The sequence below is a fragment of the Myiozetetes cayanensis genome, unplaced genomic scaffold (genome assembly GCF_022539395.1).
Source record: "Myiozetetes cayanensis isolate MyiCay16 unplaced genomic scaffold, myiCay2020 scf1, whole genome shotgun sequence".
NCBI classification, from domain to species: domain Eukaryota; kingdom Metazoa; phylum Chordata; class Aves; order Passeriformes; family Tyrannidae; genus Myiozetetes; species Myiozetetes cayanensis.
In genome coordinates, this window is record NW_026086604.1 from 93,869,905 (window position 1) to 93,892,385 (window position 22,481).

The following is a 22,481-nucleotide window of genomic DNA, read 5'->3' on the forward strand; positions in this document are numbered from 1 at the left end:
TTTAACAGGTTTTTTGTTTCTAGACTTGGATGATTACGTGCATGAGCCTTCCTCAAGTTAGTTGGCAGAAACACTTTCAAAGATTATGTTCATTTGTCATCACCGACCAAAAGTACTCAGAAACTATATATGTAGTGCAACTGCACTTGAAATATAAAAGTGCTCTTCCCTCATTAAGAGAAAACAAACAACAGAGATATACTTAGAAAAGCAACTCATGGAGTTTCCAAAGAAACTCCCTCTGCTGCCTTGCAAGTACGGACATCTAGTGACTTGTTTTGCTGTGCAGAAGGTTGAGCCTTGAAGTTTAGGTACAAAAGAGGCAGTATTTCTGTCCTTTCCATTTGTGCAGATTTCCAGTTGTAAGTGACAGAAGCCTCTTCCAAATCAAAACTTGAGGATGACTGTACCCAGAGGGTCCCATAGAAACATCTACCTTCTTTTTCAATAGTTAATCGGGTCTGGAACTCACAGCATAAACTTACATGCACCTGGCACAGATTTGGTAGAAAACCTGCACCCTTGAAACTCCCTTGAAATCTATTTGGAAACATTATCTGTGTGATGCACAAACGTACGTAAGTGCCAGTTGGTTTTAAGTGCTGAGCTGAGAGAGAAAGGAAAATACACGCTGCGTTGCAGAATTCTACAGAATGACTTGCATTCTCCACAAGGACACGTGACAAAGTGTTTATTAAAATAAAAAGCTTTAATACTTTTGCATTTAAAAGACTTAGCAGAAAATAGTTGCTACAAACATGCTACAAACATACACGTTCAAAAAGTTTTCAGTGCTTTCTTTCGAAGTTCAGCATTTTGGCAAAAATAAGTTTTTCTGTATATACTTCAAAAGTTGGCTATCATAATACTGATATAAAATACTTCATGTAGACTAAGGTCAGGTGCATAAAATACAATACATAATAAAACATACTGTTTGTATAAACATTTAAAGTATAAATTTCATTAGATAACATGCAAATACTGCAATATTTTAAATGGCACTTAAATATAGATACTGAGATTCTTTATAATTTTGCATCCAATATGAGATTCTGAAATGTACAAAACTATAAAAAGAACATATTTCTTCACTGAAGTCAGGTACTAGCATAGAGCTTGATTGTCATTTTACAAGCAGTGAGCCCAATGTCCTGCAAGTCTTCACTAGTCCAAGTAAAGACACCTACTGAAACAGGCCCAGGGCTAGTTAGTTTCCTTCATAATAAAATATGAAAGCATATTTACATGAGAATAAACTCTTAAATTTTTGGTAAGGTAATTAAGTAGCAGCAATCTGTTTCTTCCAAAAATGGTGTTTAAAATAGGTGCATGCTTTTCGTTGTCACTGATACGCATCTGAATAATACAAAATTAACATTCTTTACTAAACTCAAAACACTGTTTTGTTCATTGCTGAAAAAGCCCTATGAGATTCCTTCTCACAAAAACCATAAATACATAATGTCAGAACATTCCAGACTATATTTGTTCCCAAGATCAATGGAAAACAATCTAGTTGTGCTGAAACAGTCTTCTGACTAGTAATGAATAAGAGAATCATCTTTTCACATTATTCAAATACTTCTAATTCTTCATTGAAAAACACAAGTTCATCAGATCTTCCACGATTTTTGTTTTCTGGTTCAGTGATCAACAATTCTGAATGTCCTTCACAACATAAACGCCACAATACTCATGCATATTTTCCAAGCAGTTATATATAATATATTAATGCTGACAAGGTAAATAAAAGGCTTACGAACAGGGAGTGCAGAACAGGCACCACTTGAACAGATGGAGAAGAAATGCTAAATGAAACTTGTACTTGAGATGCAATTAGAGCTGACAGTGGCACGTGTGATGCTAATGTTGGACTGTCTGAGTTTATCAGGGACTCAATCTTTTCTGCTTCTTTATTGCAGGCTTCAATCTGTGGGGGGGAAAAAAAAAGTTTCTCTTCTTACCATGTAAAATGCCAGTGCGAAAACATTTGCTAGATAGCAAAATTCAGGAAAGAAAATCTGAGTTATTCCCACGAGCACATAAGATTTACATAATTTTGGGGAGTATTTATTAGAAAACATATCAGAGCTCTTATCATAGTCCTTGGTGTGATGAAAACTTCTGTGGAAGCCCTGAGTAGCAGCAAAAGAAAAGGAAGGAAGCCTTATACAAGTCATCATGGGTGATGTGTTTTGAATGTTGATGCCAAAAAACCCACAGTAGATTATAACTAAAGTAAGAACCCTCTGGAACTGAGGATTTCCTTCCTGATAGACCAAGATACTGCCTTGAAGTCTGCAACAGTGGAAAAATCAGGATTTTCTCCTTATTGGGCTTTTTCTTCCAAATCAGGGAAGACTGATTTCTTTTATGGGAAGGGGAGAATGGATGTAATATGAAAACCTGAGAAACCCCAGGTTTCCATTCCCCCACTGACATGATGATAATGAATTTTCTAACATAAATTAATTTTTCTTCCACTACTTTCTACTGCACCCCAGGAATGAATTTAGTACTAAGGCTCTTTAACACCTTTGAAAGCTGCCTCTGGTGAAGTTTAAACTTGACAAACTTGGTATCTGGAAGTCCAAAGCTTTTAAAGTTGAGGAATGTCTAGCTCAGCAATGGAGCAGCTCCTCCCTGCTTTCGGGTGGCATCTCTGATTTCAGAGAGTCCTCCCCTCCCGGAATCTGACAGCACCTGTACAGGTGGAGTGAGAGCTGACCATGCTGCGTAAGTCCTGGTAACATTTTGGGCTATTTCTGCTAAAGGACGAGACAGAAATTGGAGGTAATTTGGATATATCAGGGTTGCTCTGGTAACGGGCAATCAAAATACGCACAATGTACCTGCCTGAGAAACAAGCACCATTGTATACATGCAAAAATGAAGCAAAGCCGTGCTGGGTAAACAAAATAATAATAATGTAGTCTACCTGCAATGGTTTGGGGTTCTGATCCACAGGAATGATGAGAATCACAATTTCGGATTCTATGCTTAAATATCCAAACACATCACACTGTGGCACTGACACATGCAGGCGGATTTTTTCAAGAATGTCAAGTACTGTTATCGGCTTTTTATTTGTTACCTGGAAGAAAATAAAGAACTTTGTGGATGATGTGATATTATGGAAAATTCTCCTGTCAGTTTCAACAACTTGATGTCATGCCAGAAAATTTGTTTCAGCCATTAAAACTACTCAGTTCTAAATTCTACTGTAAATGCTATCAAAAAGCAAAACAATTCAATCATTCTGAAACATAATTCTAGAAAATTATTCTGATTCTAAAAAAAACTCCAAAACCAAACCACCCAAAAACATTAAAAAAAAAAAAAAAAAAAGTTAAAAGGAAGAAAGGGAAAAATCTTTACTTCTTAAATTAACCATAGTTTTTGTATGTGTTGTTCTCCACCTTCCCGGTTAGTGTGTCTATGTATCATGTACCTCAAAATAATGTACATGGTTATCTGTTACAGCAACTTGTGCTCCCATGCTGGGAAAGAAGAGGCAGAGCAGCCCTACCAGCTGGCACTGCTTTACAGCTGCAGAACCTGTTCCAAGAGTCACCAGAAATGAAGAGCTCTCTGTGGGGACAGGCATACGTCTGTACATAAGGGAACAAGTGACATTTTAGGTCCAGTACTTAACTACCAGGTAAATGCATTTTTCTCTTAAAATTTTTATCTTTGTTCCGTTGTCTGTATCTGACAAACAATAATTTGGTTGTAGATGCTCAGTCTGTTTAAGGACTGCCGCACCTTAAAGGTTTTTCAACTTTTTTCCAGATCACTTACGAATGTGTTTTACAGATGTATACATAGACACCAACACAAACACTTCACTTGTTATTGGTCATTCTGCTGTGTTTTGCTCTCTAGCTTTAGCTGCAAGAACTCAATCCTTCTTATCCTACTGTAGCTTTATTTCTTTTGAGACCACTGGTACAGGACCTTAACAAGTGGAAATCTGGGAGATCCAAGTAGATTATAGGAATCAAATTTTTAAGGTGTCATACAACACTTCTTTTACCAGATCTTTGAGGGATTTCCTTACCCATTAAAATCCAGTCTGATATGCTGATTAATCAGCAAACCCTGTTCAACAGTCTTAAAACAGAAGATCAGGGGTACTTTTAAGAACGACTGATTATGTCAAACTTGTATTTTACTTAGTTTAGAAGTCTAGTAGATTAGAATCGTATCAGATCTCTAGTGTTTTTTTTGCTGTGTTATCATGACTTTTGTTTTTTGATATCTTTACAAAAAACAGCCAGAGGGGTAGGAGGAGGAAAAAAAAAAAAAAAAGTCAAATTTACATAACCCTTTAGTATTTGAAGCACTTTTTTCTCCCATGAACCAGCTGTCTGAACTAAAAGAGGCATGCATGACTACTTTTTCCAAAGGAAAGAGCTTCAGCCAAACTTACATAATTTTTAGTCAATGTTAAGATTCTCTTGACTCTTGAATGATTACTTGAATGTTTGAGAGATCACATATTTTAAATGTAAAGATAGAGGTATACATTTTAAATATATGAGCTGTGAAAACTTGAAGAGTGTGTATGGTGGCAATAGGTGAGCAAGAGGAAAGAGCCAGCAAGATTGTGGTGACAAAGGGAAGTAAAAAAGAGAGGGGAAAAAAGAAGAATAAAACCAATGTTCAAACTAAATTCTTCTGTGATTTTACAATAATAGCTAATTATCCCAGTTGCAAACATATAAGTGGGTTAAGGCAATTCTACACTGGAAAAATTCTGTTCTGGAAAAATTCTCATTCTTCTTGGTATTTAAAAAACCGAAAATCATGTGCAGATACAAACATGAATTGTTTTGCTTCACCAGGCATAATCATCATATTATTCTATTTTGTTATGATGTCGTGACAATTGTTCTGCTACCTTCTGTACACTGAAGCATAAAAGCAGGGGTCAATAAAGTGCAATCCTTTTATACACCACATGGGGAGTGTCTGGGCCCAGTATGGTGTGTTCAGTGATAGACAATGAACATCAGATCTGTCTTGTGCTGAAGGTTTCCAAAGAGCAGCAATGAAGAATGCTGGAGTCTAACTTATGGAGATGTTAAATTAAAACCCAGCAGTTTAGCTGATGAGCAACAAAACTAGTGACAACTATCTAAGTAACCAAAGCACAAGAAAATGTCAGAATTAAGTTGCCTACATTAGGAAACAGTGAGCTAGCAGAATAAACTTAACCAAAAGGCCATAGATAACAAATATACACTGTATTACTACCATGAGATAGATGCTGTTCCCATATCATTTGTCCACGCTGTTAGAAGACAAATAAACTGCAAACCTGAGTCTGCATGTTTGTGCCTACTCTAATTCTGTTTTGCTTTGCCTTGTAATTCCATTTATATGCCTCAGATAAAAAAATGAAGGGAAGTATAAAGCAGTATAAAAAAAACCCACTACCCAGTCATACACTAACTACTGAAAAATAACAGGTTTTATGATGTGTTAACCTTCCAGGAGAAAGCATACAGTAACTTGAATTTTCATATACCATTTAACATTAGGCATGTTTAAACTGTTTACCCTTGCAAAATTATCCAGCTTGTCTTTGTCATATAAGATTCTCAGCATTCCAGCACACAGCGGACAGCAGGCTCCTATGTGAATAAAGAAGAATCTCAGAAATAAAAGCAAGTAGTGTTTTCACTTTTAAGCAAGCAGGAGTCAAAATCTGAATATTAACTGAGAATGAAAATAGCAGAAGCAAACTGTTTCAATTTGATATTTTTCAATTTGAATATTAACTGAGAATGAAAATACCAAAGCAAACTGTTTCAATTTGATAGCAGAATTGCACATTTATAGTATTTTTTATACTGAAAACATTTATAATGCAAAAGCAGTCACCTTTCAACACACATTTACTACTTTCAACATGAAGAAACAAGCTGAATTTTCACTCATTTCAAGATCATTCATTATTGTAAGCTAAAAACTGGAGGCACTTTGTGTATCACAAGCCAAGATTTTGTATGGATGCATGCATATGCAACTACAGAAATTAGGGATTTCAAGAACTGATAACTGCTAGGACACAACAGAAGCAATTATGCACATTGCAAGCATTCATTTCTGCAGTTACACCATGTTGGAGCTTAGAATCTTTAGATAATAAGTGGGGGAAAAAGACTTGTCTGACAGATTTGTGTTTAACACAGAAGCATGTCATATTTCTCCTACTGTTTTCCCCCACCATCTCAGAAACCAGAGGGCTAATATTTCAGCTTTCTACCCATGACTGTGTATTAAATTCACTCCTCAACTTATTATATATAATTCACATTCACAGAGTGACTTTTACAATACTAAATGTAATAGCAAAGCACAAAGACCCTTTTTCAAAGGGGATGAGAAATGAGAAAGATGAATGAAGCTGTTTCTTTTTAAAAATGGAGCTTTCCTTGCTCTGTGTATTACCTGTGAGTAGTTGTTGTTTTATAAAGGACTTTTGTGAAATTGTTTTGTGAAAACAATAAAAATCCAGTTCAAAACAGCATAACTGCAAAACTATCCATACTGTCTTCCTCTTTTACAGTATTGTAAATACATGTGGTATTTTTCTCTGTCTTCTAATTAAATATCATCTTTGCTCTTCTGGGAACCCTCTGTTGATGACAGCTTGGTATCCCACTGTGGTATCTGTGCTGCCACTTCCGAAAAATTGCTCATCAGATTCCTAGAGACATCCTGCTCGAGACACCACAGACCTCATTAATTCCTCCCAAACCCATCCCCTGGGCACAGCTGCAAGTTTCTCAAGACTGAAGGAGCTTGACTCCTAAAGCCAAAGCTTTTCCACTCCAGGGTTACTCATCTGGGTCCCGATGCTGGATTGTTTTAGCCTTAAGTAGAGATCTCTACTTCATCCTTTCTCTTAGAAGTCTCAAAGACATTACAGAATATAATATTTTAAAGCACAAGTTTTGCTCCAAATATTTATACACAGATTCTCTCCTCTCTGCATTAAACTTCCACAGCAGATTACCGTACCTGGTGCAATGACTGGTTTGCAGCCAGTGGCGGAGAGCTGGGGACACTTCACAAAGGCACACTCCATGTGGAAGCCGTAGTCCGAGAGCACCCCCACAGCCTGGCAGTGTCCGTGATAGTCCACAGCCACGCGGTCGGAGTAGGCGGCACAGACACTGCTGTAGGTTTCTCCGTTGTGTCCGCACACAGGCTCCACTGACTTGCAAAACGGCTGAAACACACAGGAATGTTTCCAAGGTCAATTCAGTCATGCTATAGAAACTTCAGAGTAGTTTTAACATGAGGAAAAACAGAGCTAATGGGAGTTCACTGCTAATATTGTCAGATGCTGAAAAAGTAGGAAGCTGGGAGTAAATAACCTGCCAGTTTATGAATAAGTCATAAATGAAAAGGGTAAGTATGTAAAGGAGATGACAGAGAAACGTAAGGTGGAATCTGAGAAATGTACAACAAAACATGTTTTGGAAAACAACAACTTTTGTTCTGTGCTAACACTTAAAAAAAATTACCATATTTAAATTAACCTCCTTATTAAAGTAATTAAAATTACTATGATTTCATTATATTTTAAAATATTCTTTTAATAAAGTTGACTTGTTAATAAACATTTTCTATTGTAAAAACTCATTAGTAATTTATTTAAAAACTCATTAGTAATTTATTTATTAATTCACCTTAGTGTGGAGTTGTGTTCTTAAAATTTATTGTGCATGCACTTGTATTTCTAACACATTGTATATTTTTATTGATTAGTTATGTACTCATATGTATGTATTATTTATTATTATTATATAAGGGTAAATGCATACACTTCAAAAGAATAAAATCTGTTACTAGACACTTTGTGAAAAGGCAAGAAACTTAAGCTTCTGAAGTTGAACAGAAGCAAATAGAATTGCTGACTCTCTGCAAGCAAGGTATGACTAATGCTTTTGTCCAAAGTCTTGTGAAATGACACAACTCATTCCATAATCTCTTGCTAAGGTTAGATGTTTTATTACAGGGTATTTCAACTAAGTCCTGGTTGTACAGGATCACTGTACAACCTCTAAAAAACAAAGGCAATCCCAGTTCCTATGTTACACACCTAAGCTAACAACAAAACAGAGGACAAGTAAATGTGAGCATCCCAAACAGTTTATCTTGCAGTCATCTTCCCTATAAAAGCAAGAATGAAAACTTAGAGGCACCACTGTCAAAAACTTTGTGAACATGGATACTAGACATAGGTAACTGCTGGAGAAAAACAACAGCCATGCAATATTCCTTTGATTCTTACTGTTCAAGGACTGAACATTTTCTGAGTATCTCATGAGGCATCTGGTGTGCAATAAGAATTACCTGTACTTAATGAGGTTGCTGAAAAAAGAAGGTATAAAGACAGAAAGGCAAAACTAAGAGCTTTAACGCACTAAGAGTGGGTTAAAAGAGTAACAGCATTTGTAATACAGAAAAACCCTGAAAAAATGGTTTGTATTTCTACATGGGCATACCCATTAGTTGAGACCAAGAGAAGGTCTCAAATAAACCTTCATGATTTGAGACTGATTTGAGAAAAACCTGGAGATGAACAGCCTATCAATGCTAAAGCCAGTGACTTGGAACAGAGCAGCTTCTGAGTTTTCTTGTAAAGCAAAAGAAATAGCTTGTCTACCGCCTTTGTGAGGAGCAGTGGGATTGAAAAACTAAACCTAATTTTTCTCAAGAATTAATATGAAGACTAATCCAATCCAGACTAACTAAAAAAAGTATTACAGGCTACCTATTCTGTAAAAAAATCCTGAACAGCACTAATTAATGCAAACATACCTCAGTGCAAGCTTTAGTAGCAAAAAATACAGGAAGACAATATAAATATCAGAGCATTAACCGCAAGAAAGCATAAGCAAAGCTTTTGATTGGTTTTGAGACAACTGTTAACTAAAGCAGAGAAACACTTGACAAAATTCTGAATCTAAGTTTATGAGAGTATTTTTTTATATTAGCTACAATTAAATTTTTAAATTATTAAGCTACAAAAGCCAAACAGAATACTGCAAAAAACACAGTATTACAAAAAACCCAGCCCAAACTGCAACATCAAAGGACAAAGAAGATTTGATATTTATTGCTAGGATCACTTCCTACCTGGCATGGTCCTCGGTATGCTAAACTTTTTCCTTTTTGGTACAGAGTACACAAGTTACTGTATTCCACATTGTCTGTGTCACAAACAGGATCCCGTGTCTGGTCACAATTTAACTGCCTGGGCACACATTCATGCTGGCTACATTCGAACTTTTCAAAACTGGTCAAGCAAACTTGTTTCTTTGGTATGCACCTGCAGAAAATAATAGTAATTTCTTATCATGTCATAGGATTTTTTTTTTTAAGTCTCAAAATATTCAGGGAAAATACTTTCAGTGAAATATCTCTAATACTTTAGAGCTAACTGTGGTTCAGCAGAGCTGCAGGAAAATACAAGTGGTAAAACATTCTGAATAGCCAATTTTCAGGTCTCATCACAAACCTCAACACAAAGTCAATGTGTTCCCACCAACATTCATCTTCTACCAAGTGTTTTTCAATGGATTCTCAAAAAAGGCTTGTAAACTTCTTACCTACTCCCATGCTTCATTTTGTAAATGAATATTTAAGAAAAACTAGAGAAAACAAGAAAATAGTGCAAGAGAAAAAGATTCTGTTGCAGAGGTCTAGTCTCACCCATCCCTGAGAAAGGAGTGAAAACAAGACCTACAAGACGATTAAATGGTTTCAATTACAAATATCTAATTAGATGCTAGCTTTGTAGGTTCAGAGTATTGTATCACATCCAACCTTGGGAATGACTGCGAACAAAGGGAAAACCACTTTTTTGCATGCCATTTCCTCTTAAGCCTCTACAGATCAGTAAACAGCAGAAATTCTTTTCCCTTTGTATTAAATACGTACCTTCCACGGTCTTATCTGCAAAAGATTTGCCACATACCCTGCAAGACATCCCTCTGCTAGAGAAATGCCAGCCAATAAACCCTGCTGAGCAGACTGATAAAAGCTCTGAGGGACAGCAGTGCTGCTACCGCTGGATTATGTACAATATGTCTTTATTCTCCCTGAGTGCTGCTGATCCTATGCGTTACACGTATGTCTTTTCCATTAGGGAAGGTTCAAGATTTAAATGCTTCACAAGTGGGATTAAGATCTTAAAACAGATAATAAAATAGTGAAGCACATCATGGGCATTTTAAGATGACCGTGTCTAGTTTATGCTGCACTGTCAAACTGACCCAGAAAAATGTACTGTGCACAGTCTTTTACTTATACGATAAATTGAAGTTCTAAGCATAATGGTATTTTGAAAAACTGGAAAAAACCCCTCTGTACTCTCCAAATTTCAAATATAAAAAGTAAAGAGTGTTTATCCACAATGCAGCTTTGAAATTCCAGTTTTGAATACCATAATGCATAATTACAGCTACAAAACTACACTGTTTTCTCAGTAGTTTCCTGAATCAAGGCATTTTAAGTGCAGAAAAAGGAAAAAAATAAAATTGCTACAATCAGCTTTCATGAAAATACAGCATTACACAATCTTTTGTGATGGTTTTCCTTCAAAACAGAAAAATGCACAAATTCAAAGGAGACTGCAGTATTGCACAACACAGAGAAAATTGAAGACAGAGACCAATATTATGAGCCACAGCCTTTGATCTCTGTAAGAAAGGTCAGATTTGCTTTTCGCCTGACACTAGTACAAAGCATATTTTTGTTTTAGTATATTTGTCTATGCAGATTTTGCTTTATTGACTGAATAAGCAAGACTGACTCCAAGTCTGGAATTCAGATGCAGGTCTTCTTTGTAAACTACTAAAAGAAGGTGAGAAACAAAATAGTAATATGACACTTATTGCCATTCCAACAAAATCTGATTCTCCCACTTTTGACAGTATATATCAAGTCTCTTTTACTGCTAAAAATGAGATCTGCAAAATGAATTTAATTGATATAGCACTACATAAGTGGAACCAAAACCTGGCAGTGATAAAACTTGGTATGATAAAAAAAAGTAGCTACTTCAAAAGTTATTTTTATTGGAGTATCCCAAAAATACAGTGTTACTACAATATACAACACATTCAAAGAAAACATAAGTCTACTTTATGAGTAGAAGATGCCAAAGAAAAGCTTAAAAACATGTTCTGCTTTTACCTTTGATTTTTATTACAAGGGTTAGGGTTACAAGGGTCCTTGGAAATACACGATCCAAATTCAAACTGATTGTCCTGGAGCCCAACACAACGAGCTATACATGCACTTGGGTATGTGCGTCCATTTTGACCACATACTGGCACAAACTGATCCACACAGTTACATGGCAGACCTGGAAAAGCAACACACAGAACAGGAACTCGGTGCACACTCGTTTGCTATGACAGCAAAGGGTCTTCAGCCCCTTTGTCCCTCCTGTCCTTTAGCAATGCTGTAGATCACAGGCACTTACAAGCAGTAGGAAGCAAAATTTGGGCCCTGTCTCCTTGCTGATTTCACTCAGCTTTCTCCGTTTTCCCCCCCAAACTCCTTATCTCTTGACCCAGTGGCAATACCTTATCTCTACTTATTTTTACATATTAATTGAGGTTTTATTTTTCAATATTGTTTTTTTAAAAGGTATGTGATTTTTCATCAGTGCGGGTTGGACATGAGAAAAACAAATAGTTAAAAAACCATACTAATAACAAATGATCGGGTATTTTACATTAATACTGTAAAAGGAATTAAGCTGATAATCCTTGCTCCAAAAAATATTAAACTTATAGTTTTCATGGAAGTTACCTGTAAACTTCTGACGTTCGTCCTCTGAACTATGCTCAGTTAGGCACTGACGAGTAGAACAAATCAAGTTTCCAGCAAAACATGAACAGACATTGCAATCTATATTAAAGGATGTTCCATGGCCTTCAAATAAATTAAATACATACAATTAATGAAATGATACCAGAAGATTACATATTCATATGTACTACATCGATATTACATTTTTATTATGAATTGTTTCTGTAATTTCCTTTATTCAATTTACTTTCCCACCAAAATTTCTAACCTTTTTTTTCAGATTTCAAGTTTTGCTTTGTTCGTTTAAAGGAGAAGTCCGTTCACATGTGGTTGCCATTAATTAGTTAACCAGGGAAGCAAGCACTTAGCCCTTTCAAAGCCTATATAAGTTAGGTTTCTCTGTGTTTTTTTTAAGAACAGTAAATTCTGGCTAGCAATCTCCATGGTTTTTTAAAGGTAAAGCTTTTGTAAAGATACATTCTTCTCCTAAATTAAATTTACGTAGGACTGCTGAACTTTTAGCCATAGTCTCACACAAAGCACAACTCCTCTGTAGTGCTCATTTCTCTCCTTTGTGTGTACGTTTGTCAAGAGGTAAAAGTGCCAGTGCTTCATTCCAGTCTTCATTAGACTTTAATGCATTTTATAACTCAGTAATTTTTTCATACTTGAATCCAAGAATCAAACTACAAATTTAGGGAGTTTTTCTTCGATTTAGCAGTTCCAGTTTGGTTTTCTGAACTGTCCATATGGCTGCCCTTCACTGTGATGTACGTTTTATGTGAAATCAATTTATGTTGATAACAGCTGATCTATCCATAACCAAAGTGGTCAACAAATACACAGCTCTACAGGAAAATATAACAGTGATCGTGCCTTACAAAATAAGGCAGATCCTCTAATCTCTTTTCAAAGGGCTGAGGTTGAGAATAAGAATTTTTGAAAAATATTACAGGGACATAAGGAAAATCCTCAGCATTGGAGCAATTCAGAAGAGGTGTTCCTAGATAAAGGAGGGCAGAACAAGAGGGGATGGGAGAGAAAGCCTCTGTAGCACAAAAACTCTGTTTAAACCACAGTACTACTCGAGGGTAATGGTATTTGTCAGCAGGGAAGAAAAGTTCCCAAGGTTTGACGGTAACGCCAAACACTGGATCTCTGAGATGATTCTTCAGAGTAACTGATTGAGGATCCACTTGAAAACTTTGCAAGATTATTGGCTTTCACTGTGAAAGAGTGCACACAGCAATCTGCTTTCTCATCAGCAGCAATTTCATTACCTGGAGTCAACTGACAACACAAAACCCCTCAGCATCAGTTAAAGGATTCCAGTGTTGTTTGCTTTATAGAGAATGGTTTTAAAAAACCACAGTTCAGATTTTATGATTAAACCCTGGCTTTTTACCAATAAAAAACAATTAAATATATAGTCACCACAAAAAGTTTATGTGGTGACCATAAACTTGTAATTCTTTGTTTTCAGTACATCATCTAACACATTTGGAATCTAGTAATTGTTATCTTTTACTACATAATACCCAGAGTCTTGATCACCACACACACTTAATGAGTCACTATGGTAAAAGAAAGGAAGCTGCCTGGCTTTGCGTTTGTGGTAGTTTGTTGGTTTGTTTTTTAAGTGGACAGCACTTACTGAATACCTATTAGCTACACATATTGTTGTTACAATACAAGTAACAAGTGAGAGCTGTATACTGTGCTAAAATACAAATGTAGCTTTCAGACATTTTTTGTGATTATTTTCACCAATAATCTGAAAAACTGCAAGTTTCTTTGGACAGAATGGTCCATAAAAAGATTACAGTCACTATTTAAATACTGTATTTGCTAACTGCTGTATTTTAAAAGTATCTACTTTCACCAGACACTTTCTATAACTGCCCAACAGATATATTGTTAAGGTTAAGATGTTTTCAGTGTTGTTTCCATGAACAAATAGTACTGATTTTACAATAAAAAATAAGCTTTAAGTATGTTTGGCTGACTTTTATCTTCTTTGGATGACCAACAAAACCCCTCAGATTCCAAAAAAACACCCGTTCCATTCCATGGAACATAGCAGGCACTTCCCTGTGTGATGAAAATAGTTGTAGAATTGATTATTTAGCTCTGCTTGGTATCTTTTACGATAAAGAAATATCCCAATTACCTACTCTTTCATGATTTAGGGTTTGGTTCACAATCTGAAAATTATGTTTGTGACAAATGTAACTACAATAGGTGCCTTCCTTCTAAGGTTTTACTTAATGTAAAAATGACTCTTTCTTATCACATGGTAAAAAGAATGGTAATTCTATTATTTTGGACTCATTAGGTATCTTTAACTTGTTTTAGTTATGCTTGGATGTCAGTCTGACAGTATTTTAAAAGGGCTGACTTACAGACACTAAACAGTGTCCAGTGCTGAAATATGTAACTGTTCACTTGCAGAAAATCTTTTGCTTGCTGACTGATTCAAAGACATCAGCTTCATACAGGTCACAGCTCGGCACAGGCTCCATTTTATATTCAAGACATTTTTAATATTTCCCCTATCGTAGTAGAAACTTTTTTATTTTGTTTTCTTTTTCCAAGGTTACAGTGCCAGCTTGCATGACAAAAATACACATTTAAAGCTCTCAAGTAAAGACTAAATCTGAAAATAAAGGTGCATCACTTGTCACATCTCTTTTAACTCCTTTGACTCAGGTTAGGTAGAACCCCACTCATCCTTGTTAGCTGTGTCAATTTAATCTCTTAACAGTAAGAGTAAAGTTATCTTGAAAATTAATAACTTAAACTCTAAGTCAAAAAAGAGATAGTATATGCATTTGTTGTTAAAATAAAAAGCTGTTCATCTTACAGTTACCTGGCAGGAGGTCTAGAGCCACCACGCTGAGGAAGACTTTAAAGAACCACAGTGTTCAATACACCTTTATCATCTAAAGGTATTTCCTTTCATCTTCAATTTTATGGCATATGTTAATTAATATGTTAAACTATAATTCTTATTTAATTACCAAAAAAGCATTTAAGTTTTTTCTTCTGAAAGACATAGGCTGCCTTGTGATACTTAACTACAGGCTATGAAGGTTTCAAAGAAATCTAAGTGCAGAGGACAGACTATGACAGGTATATATTTCTAACATTTTTGTACACATTAGCAGAACAGTCTTTTAAACACTTTTTTTAAACCAATGTCTTTGGTGTGAAACCTAGCAATGTAATCTCCATAATACCACAAAAACCTAGACCAGCTTCATTCCCTAAAGGGATATCAGATTTATTATGTGATATCAAGGGAGGCGAATTTTAACATTGCGTGATTTATTATGGGATGTTTAGTGGAAGGACCAAAGATGATGAAAAGGAGGAATTCAGATGAATCAAGCAGGAAAATGTGTGAGAAAGTGGAGGAAAAAGGGGAAAAATGGAACGGTTGAGTGTAGACAGGTAGCTGGACAGTTTGCCTCTCTCACTGAACCCTGCATTTGATCACCACAACCTATCCTATATTTTTATCCAATCCCATTTAATGTGTGTGCTTCCTACTCTGAATATGTGCATAAGCACTAACAAACTTAAAGCTGGATGAATCAATAAGTAGGATAAGAGATCTGTGTGCCAGCCACTGGAGTGGAAACACAAACCTTGGGAGCTCATGCGTGTATTTAAAACACATGGAAGAAAAACCCTACAAACCCAAACCAAACCCAAAACCTCCAAACCATTTGGAGCTAGTAAAGAAACCACCCCGTGCTAAAAGGAAAGGGTGTATTGAGAACACTCTTCACACAGGACTTGGATTGGTTGAGACAGACACAGTTCAGTTTTGATTTCAACAATGGGACCCTCCAGCATATGCAGGAATTAACCAAGTATTATATATAGGGAGATAAACATTAAATTTTGTATTTAGTGATAAACTGCATTCAGATCCTTTGTGTCTTCTCATGTAGCTCAAAACTCATAACTTAAGGAGTGTGTGCTATATACATTACTTCTCCAGCACTTACTTTTTCTTTGTCCTCCAACAATGCATGATTTTTGGAGGTCAACACAACGCATTTCCATGCAGTTTTCTAGCAATCCACTGTGCCCACAGGTACAAATCTTGTAACAACCAACATCACCAGCTGAGGATGGCACCTGGATAAGTGTACCTTGGCGGACAATAAAATCAGAGGCTTCTCCCAGTTTGCAGCCTGTATACAAGGAGAAATTTTAGCTCGTATTTAGTAAATATGTGCCACTACTGCTACTATTCTATGACTTGTGAAAAACATAAGGTGTTCCTAGAGCAGCCTTGCTCTTGCTCTTTAAAACAAATTCACTCATTTCACAGAGGCAAGGAGTAGTAGAAGTAGAGGATATTTTGTTGAGACAATGTTCTGAAGTATCTGTAAAAATGTTACTTTAGGGAAACAGACTTGTTATTCCAACAATTCTCAAGTATTTTAAGAGTTTTTCCCACAGTTCTGTAGTAGTACGAAACACAGATTATATACAAATCCCCTGCAACTTTTAACCAATAAAAAGACTGAATTCAAACATAAAAGTCACTGTCCAACCTTTAGAAGAAGCAAATTGTCTCTTCAACAGCTCTGTGTAAGCTTGTTTTCAGATGACTTTGAATGACACTCAAAGCAACTGAAGACAATACAACCTCTAACGTAATAATGATCAGTTTTTCAGGAAAGTAAAATTATTTTGTAAGAGTCATAGAAACAAAACCAAACCAACGTCCCTGGGTTCACATGAAGAATGAACTTAAGCCTATCCTCACTTTTGAAAGAGCACACGTACAGCAGATGTACAAGTGAAGCAAAGTCCCTGTAATTTCCCCTGTAATTAAAAACCACTGGAGGAACTGCTGATCAGCCACAGAACTGCTGGAACAAAAGAGGCTTGGAGAACTGACATGAGAAAGTTATGGCAATGTTCTCTAGCACTTCCTCTAAAAAGGAGGCTGCTTCATGCAATTCAGTTTAACAATCAGTGTCGCTCTCACTTGCTCAGTCTCTCTCAATACACATATTCAAGTGGTCACCAAATACAAGCTTTCTGCTTCAAGAACCACAGGTGATCCCTCATGTCACTGAATGATACCTTTTGCTTTAAAAGGAAGGGGAAAAATTGTGGCAAGTACTACCAGATTTAAGGCGGAACAATGAAAAGGCTGCAGAAGTTGGACATCGCAGTGTCTCACACTTCCTTTTGTAGATTTGGCCCTTGTTATGAACACCATCCAAGCCTGCCATTCCAAAGTTAGGTAGCTGAAACTCATTTTACATGAGTTTCTCCCCAGTCAGCTTACATTTACACATGGTGCAGAAGTCAGACAACACCAGTGTTTTCATCATCACAATTACTATTATTATTAACTTTATTTCAATTATTAAACTGTTTTTTTCTCAACCCATGGGGTTTACCTTTTTCCTGATTCTCCTCCCCAGGCTGGAGGTCGCTGGAGGGGAAAGTAAAATAGCTGCACAGTACTTAGGTGCTGACTGAGGTTAAACCATGGCACAGCAATTCACTCTAAAACACTCAACAGTATTTCAGTAACATACGTTTATCAGTAACATTCAGGTAAATAGAATTCCAAAAATCCTTACCTGGCACGCACAAATATGGAAGGCACAGCTCTCCAGATTGACATCCTTTCCTATTTACTTCACATAACTGATTAGCTGCACATGGATTTGGATTACATGGATGTGTAACATCTTCTACAATGTTACCTAAAGAACTTGGGCCTGAAAACAGAATATACAGCATCTGTATTGATTTAAATGAGGTTTATTTTCCTTCAGTAAGGCATGGAATTTCTTACATCCAGGGAAATCATACTTTTTACAATTCTGTGAAGGCTTTTTAATTTTCTTTTTTAATTATAGTTGGAGGAGCTTGGCATGTCAAGATAGTTAACTTATTTCAGTAGCTTAGTCCTCAGTCCTGGAAATAATGACCCAGGTGATTCTTCACATATTCCCAAAATATATTTCCTCTATCTTGTTCCCCCACTCATTTTCTCTATATGGCAAATACAAGCTGACAAGGACTGGCAGTTCCATAGTAAGTGATTAACAAATTAGAGGTTTCCAGCACACCTGAAGTTTGACCAAGTTTGCTATTATTGATAAACGTTTATTTCTCTTTTCCTTTAAACTCATTAGTAATCTTCTCCTGTTACAAGATTATAGGGAAGACAACATGGGAAAGCAGCAGCTAAATGGAAAGAACAAACCAAAGCTTCAATACTTTGTCTCTCAGGGAACAATTTATTTATTGAGGCACGCTTTCACTAACCAAAATGTTACTATTTTCAGAGTTTCTGGGATTCTGAGAAAGAAATACCAAAATTTAATTTGGGAGAAGGTCTAAAACAGAAAAATCCTATAAAGCTAAAAAAAGGTCTAAATCCTACAGAGATAAATATGCAACAGGAAGTAGTAATAGGGTAGAGCAGTTCTGGGGAAAAAAAAAAAAAGATGCATTTAAATGAAGCCTAGAAGCAAAATGAAATTTCCTTAATAGAATTGTGTTCCACACTGAGGGAGAAGACACGCTAGAGGAAAACAGAATCACGAAACCTTAATCTTCCATATAGCTACTAAACTGGTGTCCTATTGCCCCAAGGGTTATTTTGGTTTTTTTTGGTTATTCTAACTGGGCAAAGTGTAATTCTGTATATCAAGAAGATGTGCTTTAAATCACGTCTATTTTCAAGCAGCTAAAAATCATTGATGTTCAACAAGTCAGATTATTAGATAATACATATTAGTGTGCTTGTACTGAATATATGATGTCCCCCCAAAAAAGTGTGGTGCATTAGTTAGCCTTGGCTAACAGCCAAACTCCCACCCAGTCCCTCACCCCAAAGGGAATGGGTGTAGAAAATAGGTATCATAGGAACAGAAAAGACTATGGGCTGAGATAACAGGAAGGTTACCTAAGAATTACCATTGCAGGCAAAACTTGACTTGGGGAAAATTAGCTAAATGTATCACCAACTAAAATAAATATCTAATTACATAATAGATAATGGGGAAAAAACCCAACAAACATTAAAGCAACTTCTTTCTTCCTCCCTTTCCCAGGCTCAAGCTTCACTTCCTTACTCTAAATTTCTCTGCCCCTCCCCCAGTTTCTTCTGCTGCTCATTCCTTCTCACACCTTTGCTCCAGCACAGGCTCTCCATGGGCTGCAGCTTCCTCAAGGGAATACCTGGGACTGAGATCCTCCAGGGCTGCCTTATGGACATCTGCTCAGCCCGCTCCTCTGACCTTGGTGCTAACCTCTGTTGCTTCCTACTCTGCCTGTTCCCTTCTCCTCCAGCTGTCTGGCACTTCATGCACCTTTTAAAATTTTTTTTTCACAGAGGCACCACAAACTTGGATAGCTGGCTCAGCTTTGGTCCGTGGTGGGCTCATTGTGTATGGCACAGTGCAGCCCTGTTATCTTCCCATACAGCCCCTGCAGCCTCCACCGCTACCAAAACAGCCTTGCCACATACACCCAATACAAAAAAGAATAAATGTAATGAGCTATGGCAACTTGAAAATAGCAATTTCCTAACACATTAAATAAAATGTCTCAAATCCAATACAATTTTCTTTAAAAGAAATAATGAAAACTAGTAAGAGCAATGATAAGCATTCAAAGTATCTTGGTTTCTCATTTTGCTCCGTAGGTATGTTGATACTTACTCAGGTAAGTATCCAATGGTATACAGTTCTCCAAGTCATCTGTTGGAGATAAGAGCTCACAAATACTCTCAGCTGAGTGACCTTCGGGGAATTTATTATGATCTCCACACTTCTTCAGTATTTCCACACAATCCGATCTTCAGACAAATAAAGAAACAGAATTTCGTGAACACTACTTGAAGATAAAAGGTCTTGTATGAAAAAGATTTCTTTCTACATTATTCCCTTCCCTGAATCCACAACTTTCCCCTTCTGCCTCACAACAGAGTGTTTAGATATATGCTACATTTTACGTAGTGGGAAGGAACAAATTTGTGACACAAAGACAGAAACTACTGCTTATACTACTTTGGGCTTGGTGATCTTGATTTTCTCTGCTGTTTTAGGCATGTATCTTCCAAGACCAAGCATTTCCTTAATTTACTAATGTCTAATACGAGTTGAACTCTACCTCACTACCTGCACTATTAATGGCTCTATTTTCTACCTAATCACCTACTTTCAAAATTTATTTTTAAAATTTTTTTAAAAATAAACTTTTTTTCCAGACCTTTCTGTCAGCTGAAAACCACCAGTAGGTCCCAAAACTGAAAAATGTTTCAGACACCACGGAGAGCCAAAAAACCCCAAACAATAAATCCACTTTACAATGAACACATACACATCCCCCTCATTAACAGGCAAGCATCTTCCATTTACAGTGATGGAGATTTAAGCAGTGGCAACTATGAAATTTCATATTCCTTCCATGTTTGCCTTGCCATGTTTTCTCAACAGAGATCAAACACAGTTCTGCAGCAGCTTTTCAGTTCTCATTAAAATCCTTAGTAGAAGCTATAAACTCTTCCCCCTCGGTACTTACTTGCAGATAATACTTCCTCTAGATTTGCTGTGGCAAGGTTTAATCTGCAGGGAGCAGGCAATTGCCTTCCACATTTCTGGTTGGCATTTTTTAATATCAAGCACAGGAATATTTATAAATGGCATCTTAATACTCCCTTTTTCCCATAGCTTCATGTCATTCATGGCTCCCTGGTCTGACTGAGTATTGCAGCTCCTAAAAAGTTCTGTTGGCCTTAAAGAAAAGAAGATAAGATATGGCATGTATGCAAAAAAAAAAAAAAAAAAAAAAGAAAATACCACACATTTTACCTTTCACCATATGAATTCTAAACCTTCATATGGCTTACTTTTTATGATATACAAGAAATTAATCCCTTCCATAGTTAATCAAGATTAAAATCAATTTGAAATCTGTCTTTAAGTAAAACAAGCTCTTTAAGACTCAAGCCTGAACCTCCCTTCTCACTTCTGTCTCTTAGATCTTAAATATTTCTTACCTGAAGTCGACATTACAGCAAATATCCCACATACCCCAAATGTCTATGTGTATGTTTCCTGGTGAATCACTAATGCAAGTTAATTTATCATTTGTAGTTGCTCAGGCTTGTGATTCTCTTAGTTATTCTCTTAGTTATTCCCGCTCATGACACTCCATATTATTAAAAAAAAAGCTAGTGACCTCTAATAGATGACAATTTTTTTTTGAAGTCTAGCTATTAAATTTGTACCCTTGCAATTACTAACTCAGATGCCACTTTTAAGTCATGCTTTATAGAGTATAAACCTGCAGAACTATGTCTCCAATAAAAGGAGTTTTGAGAATCAGTAACATGTGAATTTAACAAGCAGTTTAACCTTATTTGTAATACACAACATTTCAGTAATCATGGCTTACTTGTCTATAAAGAAAGACAGAGGAATATGTTGCTAATACATAGTGACATTTTACAACTTCATGGGTTAGCTTTTATTCTTGTAAGTTTTGTTATATCTGTTGTTAAATACATTTCTAAATGTTCATTCTAGAAAAAACTTTATTTTTAAATTAACTAAAAACATATTTGCAGAAAGACAGCTACATACAATCTCAAAATAAGTCTGAAAAACATTTAACTTTATTTTTTAAATCAAAGCACAGAATTCCTTTATAAAATATTCAGTGTCTCTCTCCTACCTGTTATTAAAATTAGTGCAGTAAGTAAGATTTCTACAGCCCAGCTGACAAGGTTCTCGTACATCTGCTAAACAGGTCAACATGGAAACTTCAACTGCATTATACTCACAAAAGCGATCAAATTCTTGCCAGCTCTGTGAATTGCCCCAGCTCGTGCTATAAAGTTTAGTGCAGAGCTCTCTGAAAAAAACACAGAGATGAAGAAAATAAAATGAAAAGAACAGCAACCACTCAGATATAGGAGAGCCCATCATTTCTTTGCTGGTCACAACAGCCTACGCTTGCCATAGAAGACTGTTTTATAGCCCAGAAAGTCTGCCAGGGTATCCAAACGTTGTGCTCAAAGAAAATAACCCCTCTTTGTGTTTTCTAAGCTTCCTTAGAAAATTGAATTCTTAGGTATTTTGCCTAAGAATGCTAGCAAATCTTTGAGCTAGCAAGACTCAAAGACTTCAGAATATAAAACCATAATATCCAATAAAACTGTAATAGCTGGAAACGTGAACTTAAAACTTTGAGGTGAGAACTAGCCCAGCTAATTTTATTTGTAATAACTCTATGTTGACATCATAACGAGCAACTTGTAATCCCATCCTTCAGCCTCAAACAACACTTTCTTCTCCTACAGAAATGACTGTCAAGAAAAATACATTCCTTCTTTTGCCCAGATGTTTGAAACAGGGGTACTGTTGCTTTTGTTTGAGATGTTTCCTGGTGTCAACAACACTCAACTCACTTTGTTCACAGCCACATCCTACAAGCTGCAACTATTTTTCCCATCCCAGCTGAAGGTATGGAACTTCATTGTGCTATTAGATCTCCTTTGTGGTGAAAACTTGAAGGAAGGATCCATTTTTGGAAGTCATTGCCAAAGCAAGCAAGTAAAAGTTATCGTATGGACTGCC

General features: G+C 36.3%; 1 protein-coding gene across 3 annotated transcripts in view; it reads right to left on the reverse strand.

The window, feature by feature from the left end:
• Nucleotides 1-690: 690 nt before the first annotated feature.
• Nucleotides 691-22,481, reverse strand: part of RECK (reversion inducing cysteine rich protein with kazal motifs) — a 52,244-nt gene continuing 30,453 nt past the window's right edge. For all 3 annotated transcript variants that reach the window (XM_050308587.1, XM_050308580.1, XM_050308594.1), the window contains 12 exons: nucleotides 21,577-21,756; nucleotides 20,422-20,634; nucleotides 19,560-19,696; nucleotides 17,466-17,606; nucleotides 15,864-16,052; nucleotides 11,848-11,970; nucleotides 11,224-11,395; nucleotides 9,163-9,355; nucleotides 7,036-7,246; nucleotides 5,569-5,642; nucleotides 2,942-3,097; nucleotides 691-1,933 (listed from right to left, as the gene is read on the reverse strand). In XM_050308587.1, coding sequence (XP_050164544.1) covers nucleotides 1,718-1,933; nucleotides 2,942-3,097; nucleotides 5,569-5,642; nucleotides 7,036-7,246; nucleotides 9,163-9,355; nucleotides 11,224-11,395; nucleotides 11,848-11,970; nucleotides 15,864-16,052; nucleotides 17,466-17,606; nucleotides 19,560-19,696; nucleotides 20,422-20,634; nucleotides 21,577-21,756 — 2,005 coding nt within the window. In that variant the 3' untranslated portion in view covers nucleotides 691-1,717. The remainder of the gene's footprint in view (nucleotides 1,934-2,941; nucleotides 3,098-5,568; nucleotides 5,643-7,035; nucleotides 7,247-9,162; nucleotides 9,356-11,223; nucleotides 11,396-11,847; nucleotides 11,971-15,863; nucleotides 16,053-17,465; nucleotides 17,607-19,559; nucleotides 19,697-20,421; nucleotides 20,635-21,576; nucleotides 21,757-22,481) is intronic.